Source organism: Anoplolepis gracilipes, chromosome 9 (genome assembly GCF_047496725.1).
Source record: "Anoplolepis gracilipes chromosome 9, ASM4749672v1, whole genome shotgun sequence".
In the NCBI taxonomy this organism is placed as follows: domain Eukaryota; kingdom Metazoa; phylum Arthropoda; class Insecta; order Hymenoptera; family Formicidae; genus Anoplolepis; species Anoplolepis gracilipes.
The window spans coordinates 11807922-11818563 of NC_132978.1; the positions used below are offsets into that span (position 1 = coordinate 11807922).

The following is a 10642-nucleotide window of genomic DNA, read 5'->3' on the forward strand; positions in this document are numbered from 1 at the left end:
TGATATTTATGTATGTATGAATATATATATATATATATATATATATATATATATATATATATACACATACACACACACACTCACACATACATAAATATATCTTACAAAATGTAATATTTTCATAATCGACGTACTATAGAAATAAGAAGTTAAAAAAACTCAGTAGCAAAATTATACAAATTTTGCATGAAACTTTATAATTTTATACATGATGTTCATAATATCTCAAGACGTAAAATGATCAAAGAAATAAAAAAATATCAATGTTTAACCTGTTTTTTAAACAGTTTGACATAAAGTAGAAGATGTATACTTATGACCTATAATCATGCTTATGAATTTTCTGCAAGTATAACTTTATTATTATAATTTGTTTAAAAAAAATGGAAGTATATGTATCACTATTATTCTCCTATTATACATGGCAGTACTTCGCAATAAGTAATTCATTCAATAGTAATAAAATTTTCTATATAATATTTGTTTTGTTAATAATAATAAATTATAAACTTTCATACAATAAATTCAATATACATATGCAATAACTCCCTTCTCCTGAATATGTACATTCATCAAAACAAGAGTATTAACACAAAAACTTAAATATCATATATTTTGCAGCATTTTCCAATATTAATTATAATCAAGACACACAGGCATATAAATTATATGTAAGAAACTGCGAAGCGAACTACTATATGTATCATTTGTTTTGTACTTTTTCTGATTTATAAACTGTATGATATGTAAATCAGGAAAAGAAAAAGTATATAAGTAATATATTTTTCTGATCAAGTTTCTCATCTTGAGCACGTATATAAATAGAATTCTATAATGAATAATCATACAGTCATGAAAAATTGCGAAATTAGCAAATGTCACTTTACACTAACATATATCTATTCTCTAACTTCAAAAATATCAGATATTATCCAAATAAATAACCCATAACTATTTCGAATCCAAGATTTCATTTCTAGCTTGTGACATTACGTCAAGAGCATTTTTCTCTATAAGATTTTTGGCTAAATCTTTACCGAGCAGCTCTGCACCAAGAAGACTTATACTGCTCACTTTTCCAGGAATAATGCTACAGTAAAGGCGGGGTTCTTGATATGGACATTTCCTATATATCAGAGAAAAAGGAACAAAATAAAATTAATTTAAAAGTAGAAAAATTTAAGTAGAATATAATAAAGAAAATATAATAAAATGGAATAAATTATAAATTTAAAAAATCTGCTTAAAAATATTCATAACATGATGGTCAACATATGCAAATTACCACTAGCACTTTTAAAAGTTACATTCAACTTACCGTGGAGGCTCGTCATCGTCAGGTAAGTATAATTTACTTTTAGAAGTATTTGTAATTAAGGTTTGGCCATCCAGAGACCATACAGCACCGGTAATTGTTAACTCGTTCTCCTTTAAGAATGAAGATACCGCGACTGGTGCAGAACATCCGCCGCCAAGAGTTTTTAGAAAGGAACGTTCGCATACACATCTTAATGTAGTTTCTACATCGAAAAGTGGTTCTAAAAGAGAACGTATTTGCCAATCTGATTCTCGGCATTCAACGGCTAATGCACCTTGACCAATAGCATAAAGAGTTTCTTCAGGTTCCAAAATCTGGAAGAATATATGCATGCATATTAAATATAGGTAAATTTTTTATAGAAATAATACAACGAAATCTGTGTGAGCAAGAATCTTACTTGACTTATTCTGTCTTGCCAGTTCATTCTTTTTAAACCAGCGGCAGCTAATATTATTGCAGCAAAAGGACTATTTTCATCATCTAATTTTTTTAATCTAGTGTTCAAATTTCCACGAATATTTTGTATCTTCAAATGAGGCATATTCCGAGATAGTTGTGCAGATCTACGTAAGGAACTAGTACCTATAATGCTACCCTTTGGCAATGAAGATAATGTTTTATCTTTGAACTTTTTTGACATAACTACTGCATCACGTGGATCCTCACGTCTATAAAAGCAAATTATTTACTCATATTAATACATATTAATAAAATTTTTTTTTCATTTTCTTGTGAATTATATTGTATATCAAAATATATATTCTGTCATGGAAAAAACACATATACATGAATTTATAATTATTTTTTTTACTTAGATTTATATTTAATGCTCCATAATTATCATATATTAAATATATAACATATACGGAAAATAATTAAAATAAAAAAAGGTCTTATAAAAAGGTCGAAATTACAATAATTTTAAGTTATAAGCAATTAGAGTTAATCATTGATATCATATAAAGTTGCATTGTATTGATCAGCAATACCATATAAAAAGATCATTTAAAAACAAGATGTTTTATTTATTAGAATGATAATATGCTAACACATTTGAATTTGAAATGTGTATTGTTACTTGGAGCAACAGAATGCAAAATAGCAGGAGCAAAATAGCAAAATCAGCTCTTACTGATAAACAATAAAATAACATAGACAAATATATAATGTCAAAATAATAAAAATAATTTAAATTAATAATACAAAAAGAAGATAGTAATTTTTTTAGTTTAAAATTACGTCAAAGACTACTTACTTTAATATTGCACCTAGAGCCATTCCTGCTGGTAGTGTTGTTGGTAAATCTTTTAATGAGTGCACCAAAAAATCAACACTACCATTTTCCAAAGCTATTTCCAGCTCTTCCGTAAAAAGTGATTTTTCACCAATTTTTGGTAAAGATTTATCTAAAATCTTATCCCCCTTGGTATTCATTGTTACTGTACATTGATTAAAAAATTTGAAAGTAAATAAAATCTTGAATTTATAAAATACAATTTGATATACATAGATAAAAATATTTTCGTGCTAATAAACAAATATAATAATGAAACATTTCATTATATGCAAGTCATGAGATACAAGAAAAAACAAACTAGAAAGATCAAATATTACAAGTGTTTCAAGTATATTATGTAATCTAAAAAAAATGCTATAGATTATAACATATCATATTGATTGTGAGAAGCTGTTTAAGAGACAGAGAAAGAGAGAGAGAGAGAGAGAGAGAACAAATATAAACTTAATTTTTTTAACAAAAATTATATAATTAACAATATGTTTAATGATTAATGAAATAAAGATGATAAATTATTGCATTTTATGGATATTTGCTTACCTATTTCAAATTCTTTCTTTGGATGCATTTCTTTTAAACATTCTATCACATGCTTAGTTTGTATCAGAGCCAGCTAAAGAATCGAAAAATTTGTTTTATTAAATTATTCATCTATAAAGTAACATTTTTGAGTAACGTTATGTTACTACATAAATTAACATTTATTCATTTATTCCATATATGTATTTTATAGCTAAACAATAACATGTAAAAAAACACATTTCAATATGTATGATCACCTTTCCCAATACCTCTTATCATTAATTTAAATATTTGATTATTGTAAATTGTTTTTTTGCAAAGATTAAAAAATTGCCGAGTAATTTTACGTATATACTGATACATGAAGTCACTACACACAATGATTATGCAAAATATCTCTTAGACAATAATAATCTCTTAGATAAAATAACTTATATTTAAGTCAATAAAAAAAAATTAGACATTAGCCTTGACGTTCATTCATTATTGCATAATTAGTCTGTTTTGAATACACGGCGATTAAAATTAAAATTGGCGATTTTGCAAAAGAAAAAATTCGCGTCGATATAAAGGAAACGCGAATGTTAATAATTTTGATATAAAATTGAATATAAAATTCGTAAAAAATATTTTTATTTACGCGAACCATGATTTCTCCCCGAGAGTTTGTAAGGTTCTCGGTAAAGTGAAAGCGTTTCGCAGACTCACCTCGCTTTTCCGAGATCCAACTCGAATTACGTCACATTTTTCTGTGCCGTTCATTATCACGTTTGGAACACCCGTTATAACTTGACACGAATATCAAAAAGTGCGGGGAGGAAGAGGGGGAGGGGGGAGGCGAGACCTCGAATTTTGGAATGTATCAAATATGAAGTTTGAGCAAGAAATGAGGACATAAATTGTGTCGAAAAACATGAACACTTTCACCACGACTAAAGAAATGCTTAACCTTAACGACTTTACATACAATCGAAATCCCGAGAGAAATAGACAGAAATATGTTAGAATGTAGATTAATGTATGTGTCAGTTATATGTTATTCCACAGTCACTGGCACTGCAGCAGAATGTGAAATTGATGATTGAGAGATTTGGAAGAACGATGGCAACACTATAACCCCATTGCAACGAACGCGCAACGCGACTGATCACGACTGATGACTTGATGGATTGATCACAGTGATAAAATTGTAGATTGTAATTATGCAGTAACATAATAGCCTAGAGCATAGAGTATAAAATAATGTTGCTATGCAAGTCGATTGTTACCGCATGAGCGACTGTACATATTTAAAATCACACGAAATGCTCCTATTGACCAATCAGAACATCTTCTTGTCATAAGTGGCCAATTAAATGTTTTTAACATCTGTAGCATTTTTATACGACGCTTTTTCCTTGCAGTACGCTAGCGCCAGCTACATTCATTTTAGAACGGGCGGAACTACATGACCAGATTCATTTTTCGATGCCACGATAAGATAACCAGTTGGTTCATGTCCGTGCTACATTTATAATTGTTTTATCATCACCGAAAGTGGATATGGCCACGTAGTTTCAACCGTAGCTTCTCATTGGCTGCGTTCAGCAGAGAAGCAAATCAGTGAGCGCTTAGTGATTCTTTACCGTGATTGGTTTCTGCACTTGGATCCAACAAAGATCTAAATGCAAGAACCAATCACAATAAAGAATCACTAAGCGCTCACTGATTTGCTTTCTCTGCTGAACGCAGCCATTGTCAGCTCTCAGGTCTCATACTTTTCTCGTGCTTTTCTTTCTAACCTAACCTAACGAGTAGAATTTTTGAGTGGAGTGTATGAATGTGTATCATGCGATAACACATTGAATAATATGAGTAAAATTAAAAATTTCTCCGATTTAAATCTGAATTCTTGGCTTCTTACACAATGCGATACGATGGGTAAATAGCTTTTTTATAAACCTAATTTATGGAGAATTATTTCTACTCTCTTACAAAGTTAAAATTTGTAGTATTGTAGGATTTTACAACATAATTATAACTGTATTTCACATTATTTCTTTTAGGCTTAAAAAATCCCACTCCTATTCAGCAGAATTGCATTCCCCAAATATTAGCAGGCGAAGATTGTATAGGTTGTGCCAAGACAGGTAGCGGCAAGACTCTTGCGTTTGCTCTGCCTATTTTACAAAAATTATGTGAGGACCCATATGGTATATTTGCTCTTGTATTAACACCAACAAGGGAACTAGCTTTTCAGGTGAGATAAAATATTTTACTTTTTTTAAAATTATATTTTGGATAATTATATTAGATTTTAACAGGATATATTTGTATGAAATATATTTGTAACTAATATAAATTTTGTTATATATCTAATGGTGTTTTATTTTAGATTGGTGATCAATTTGCTGCCATCGGCAAGGCTATCAATTTGAAGAAATGTGTAATTGTTGGTGGCATGGATATGATGGTACAGGGATTGGAATTATCCAAACGACCACATATAGTTGTAGCTACGCCGGGCAGACTAGCAGATCACTTAGAGAGCTGCGATACGTTTTCCTTGCAAAAAATCAAATTCCTAGTGTTAGATGAGGCTGACAGATTGCTAGGTGGCCATTTTGATGAACAACTTAAAAAAATATTTGCTGCGGTGCCTAAAAAGAAACAAGTGCTATTATTTAGTGCTACAATGACAGATGCTCTTGATAAAGTGAAGCAGATAGCCTGTAGTAAGGTATAATCTTTAATAATATGACTAGAATTCATACTGATTATAATTACACTAAATTACAGAGAAAATAGAAGTTGGTATTTATTCTAGGCTTTTATATGGGAAGAAGAGGATGATGCTGGTATTGCCACTGTAAGGGAATTAGATCAACGTTATGTATTATGTCCTAAGGATGTACTTGATTCATTTCTAGTAGAAGTAATTAGAACATTTCGTGCTACAAACAAAAATGGTTCTATTATGATATTCACGGACACTTGCAAGTACAATTGTTTTCTTTATTTATATAGAAAAGATCATAAAAATAATTTGTAAATTCAAACTTGGTTATATATGTGTAACTCTTTCATATTTAGACACTGTCAGTTATTATCAATGACACTGAATGATGTTGGATTTACGAACGTGGCTCTTCACGCGATGATAAAGCAGAAGGAACGTTTAGCAGCATTAAATAAATTCAAGTCAAATCATGTGCAGATTTTAATTGCCACCGATGTCGCAGCGAGAGGTTTAGATATCCCGACGGTAGAATTAGTCGTTAATCATATTATACCGAATGTACCGAAGGAATACATTCATAGAGTCGGTAGAACAGCTCGCGCAGGTAGAGGCGGTATGGCGATTAGCTTGATAACTCCAAACGATATCAAATTATTACACATGATTGAAGATATCATAGGCACTAAATTAACAGAATACAAGGTAAACGGTGAGTACAAATTTCATTTCACGTTTCTTCTTTCTTGATAAATGTAATTAAAATTTGTAATAATCTAACCATCTTTTTAATCAATCTTAGATAAAGAAATCGTTACAATCTTGACGCAAATATCAGTAGCGAAACGAGAAGCAGAAATTAGATTGGATGAGACTGATTTTTATGAAAAGAAAATAATCAATAAACGAAAAAAATTAATTTTAGAAGGTAAAGATCCGGACGAGATTGAAGAGCTTTTAGAGGAGCAAAAAAGAAAGAAACATAAAAAGACTAAAAGGAAAAAAAAATTGGAAGAAACAATTTCAACATAAAATAAAACTAATGTATGTAACAGATAATGTATATAAAGAAAATCATACAAAATTATACAATTATGCTTATTTATATGATACAATGATAAATATAGTTAGGCTACATTATTTTTTTTTACTGTATCTAATATATATTCTTTGACATATGTTTCCTTTTATGAAAGGAAATTAAAAATCGTAATATATATTTTCACTTAAAATAATTACCACTTAAATAGTTATAAGTAATAATGCACGTTTCATCATTATGCATAAGTCGAGAGAGGCAGTTGTGAAGTTATAGAAATATGATCAAGTTTTTTACATGTTTAAAGACATTTCTTTTTTTTTTACGTGCTAAAAAATCTTTCAATTATTTAGATTGTAATTCTATGTATAAATACCATGTGTAAAATATATAAAATTATTTACTATGCATATGTGTTATGTATACGTATGTGCATATGTATAGCAAATGTTGCACGCTACAAATGTTTGATGTGTAATTTCACTAAAAAGATAACATTATATAAAAAATATAACAGTCATATCAAAAGTGCTTTTGAAATAATTAAAGGCGCGATCTAATTTTTTCTTCATTTTGTATCAAGTTTAGTTTTTGTAAAAAGGTATAGAGTTCTGCAACATATTCCTTTGGATATGTATAGAAGTGGGCAACGTGCGGCGACTCTTCGAATATTTTCACATAAGTCTGCAAAATAAACACATATATGTCTCTCCTGTAATTTTCTCGTGACTCAAAAAACACAGGTCTTACCTTTATTCCTGAAGGTTCCCAGATGTCGCGTAAACCCAAATTGCTAGGTACAGTTCCAACAGGGTCAGTTTTACTTACAAATAATAACGCTGGTGCACGTATAGGGGCAGAATGAAATAGTTGACTTGACCGAATATAATACTGTGTTGCTTGTTGATGGAATGTTTTCATATGATATCTAAAAATAACATTAGTTTGTATTAATAAAATGAATTATTTTTCGTTTCATTGATTTTCCTTGCTCTTTTTTTCTCTATTACTTACTCTAAATATTTCTGCAGCATGGTTTGTAGCATTACATTTTTCGGAAAAACCGCACGGGGAAAGCCTATCGGAATTTGACTTACATCAGCTATACTGTCCCACACTTGTCCAACAATCCTATCTGCAATGCCACTGTACTTTTCTCTGTTACTTTCCATCAAATCCAAGACTTCTCCCCACATGTAACCACCTACTGAAAACCCGTGTAACAGAATTTGTTGATAGTTTTCATTTTGTTTTAAGAAAGTTAACAAATCTGCTGCAACTAGCTGAAAATAAGTTTTTGAAAATTTTGCAATAGATTAAAATGCAATTCTATTTTATATACTTACTCTAGAACCTTTTACAGGCCACATAAGTTGCCAAGGTGTAAGAGATACTACTGCTACATCAAAACCTTGTTCAGTATACAAGTTAACATACTTCATAACATGTTGTCGCTTTGATAACAGCCAAGTAAGAATAATTAACAATGGACGTGTGTTTGCCACATTTACATTCTGTTTAATATTTTTAGATGATACATGATTATCCTGCGTAAGGAATTCAATATTCTTCGACACATGATGAGAGGACAACATATGTGATGATTGTCTTATACTCTGAAAATGATAATAAGTGTTGACGTATATTTATATAAATAAGAAGTGAAAATAATTAATGTATAGAATCATAAACAAACATTATTATAATTATAGATAAAAGAATTTACCCAACAATGATTATATTTCAATAGATATGATTGTGCACACATATTAATTTGCCTTCCTGTCAAAACTCTACGTAAAGCACTGACAATCATTGCAATGAGAAATTTTCTTTTCTCAGTATGTACACTTAAATAACCTACAACAAAACAAGGAGATTATTTTAAGGATATATATATATGTGTGTCAAAAAGTAATCATTCATTAATAATCAATGATTAAATTATCGTACAATTGATGCTTACTCAAAGAGCCTGATAAGTAATCCAAGACGAACACTGCTGTGTAAGTTTATTATAACCACGTACACTTTAACTGTTCCACCGACTGTGCATAATGTTCGACTCAGGATTGGTTTGCCTATTGGATATTTCTCATATAATTATTAATTCATCCCCTCTTGTATTATCCCTCTCTCTTCGAACGTTATGAAAAGATTCCATTCGACTTACGTTTTCTATCTCCAAATAATTTACGTTGTTGAAACGTAGTGTTTAGAATTAATATCACCCTAAGTTAATAATTAAAATATTATCATTTGTATAAAATGTGATTGATAAGAGAGACATTAAAATTACAAATATAAATGTTATTATCAGTAAAAACTGAATAAAAACTTTGGTAGTCGAAAGTCCAGGGTCCAATAAATTCATTACAATAATAAACGTTCGTCAAGAATTAATTACTGAACCTTGAAATAAAAAAACATGACAAGTTCTGGTATATACACTGCCGACAGCACATTGCTATTAATAGATATTATAATAAGAGCAACATTTAGATAATTATTTTACATTTAGATAAATCCGCCTAAATAAAGTGCGAATCACGATGTAAAGAATAACATACGTTGTGCAATATTCACTCACGCATGCGGGAACTTTTTAGTTTTTTTCTGGGACAATGAATACTCTTTCGTCTGAACTCGCGACCGCGTGGTTAAAACGATGAATAAAAGGAAGTCGCATGAAGCAGTAAATATACTTGCAAATATTAAATTTGTTTTTAAAATAAAAACAAGAAACTGAATCGAAAAATAAAAGGAAACACGAGCCATGAATTTTAGGAGGATGTAAATAAAATATATACAGCAAGAAGAGAACAATATAAGACAAATGTAATTAAGATTCTACCATTCTCATCTTTAGAAAAATATAAATAGAGAAATATGAACTTTTTAATATTTTTTTATTGATCAACTCTCTTTCGCGAAGAAATAAACAAAATAAATAATTAATGAATAATTCTGCTGTCTTCGTAAAGGAAAACAGAAGGCTGCATTTATTGTCAGAGTTGCGCAGTCGCAAGTACTTTGATACTTGGACAATTTGCATGCAAATTTATGACAGGTTATTTTCTATTCGATTAATTTCTACGATTGTATAAATTATTATACGCATCAAAAGGAATACATATTACATAATAGCATAAAATTATTAATAGTCATGTACTTACTTCGGACTCCGGATGTAACTCCGGTCGATACTGTACAATCTACCCAACCAGTCGATCAGCCAGCGGCCAGTCAGACAGCTTTTGTCTGACTGTTCCTTCTACTGTCCCCTCTAATCGCGTGTCCGGATTATTTAATGCGTGAATGCAACCGTCGCGTGCTTTTTGCACTTGCGCCTGTCACTTCTCTCGTGCGTACATATCTCGCACATATGACATTTCTTCTTGCCCATAATACTGAATTGCGCGCAAAAAATTTTATATATAAATACATAAAGCCTTTTCCACATATATTACGTCATGATTTTCTTGATGAATGTGCTATTGAATCGGTTGAAACCACTCTTTTTGGAAAAAAATGCGCAATGGCATTCTGTTACTTTTATGTCGTATAAAACAACAAAACAAATAAAAGATACACACATTATCTGCGCATAAAATTCCAAGGTTCAAGGTTCCGCTATATACACTATAATCCTGACTTAAAATACAAGTAAAGCAATTAAGTAAATTAATATTTAAATCATTTTTTCCAGACTTTTTAAAGATATTTCTATTTTAAAGAACACGCATA

At 30.1% G+C, this 10642-nt stretch overlaps 3 protein-coding genes across 4 annotated transcripts; 1 reads left to right on the forward strand and 2 right to left on the reverse strand.

Annotated features, from left to right (window-relative positions):
* Positions 1-89: 89 nt before the first annotated feature.
* On the reverse strand, positions 90-4365 carry L(3)02640 (porphobilinogen deaminase-like protein l(3)02640). Its single transcript, XM_072899534.1, has 6 exons — positions 3849-4365; positions 3159-3231; positions 2577-2760; positions 1719-1989; positions 1319-1632; positions 90-1126 (listed from the first exon to the last, which is right to left on the reverse strand). Exons 1-6 carry the CDS (start codon positions 3900-3902, stop codon positions 952-954), a joined length of 1071 nt encoding a protein of 356 aa, XP_072755635.1. The 5' UTR covers positions 3903-4365; the 3' UTR covers positions 90-951.
* Positions 4366-4862: 497 nt separating this feature from the next.
* Dbp45a (putative ATP-dependent RNA helicase Dbp45A) lies at positions 4863-8388 on the forward strand. Its single transcript, XM_072899858.1, has 6 exons — positions 4863-5060; positions 5186-5379; positions 5515-5859; positions 5947-6119; positions 6213-6568; positions 6659-8388. Exons 1-6 carry the CDS (start codon positions 4991-4993, stop codon positions 6886-6888), a joined length of 1368 nt encoding a protein of 455 aa, XP_072755959.1. The 5' UTR covers positions 4863-4990; the 3' UTR covers positions 6889-8388.
* L(2)k09913 (transmembrane protein 53-like lethal (2) k09913) lies at positions 6899-10412 on the reverse strand. 2 transcript variants are annotated; one of them, XM_072899860.1, is made up of 8 exons: positions 10072-10412; positions 9069-9127; positions 8862-8976; positions 8622-8755; positions 8242-8511; positions 7910-8178; positions 7646-7823; positions 6899-7579 (listed from the first exon to the last, which is right to left on the reverse strand). In XM_072899860.1, exons 4-8 carry the CDS (start codon positions 8709-8711, stop codon positions 7439-7441), a joined length of 948 nt encoding a protein of 315 aa, XP_072755961.1. In that variant the 5' UTR covers positions 8712-8755; positions 8862-8976; positions 9069-9127; positions 10072-10412; the 3' UTR covers positions 6899-7438. The 2 variants fall into 2 exon arrangements, with proteins under 2 accessions (XP_072755961.1, XP_072755960.1); XM_072899859.1 differs by having other exon boundaries at positions 8849-9127.
* Positions 10413-10642: the final 230 nt, after the last annotated feature.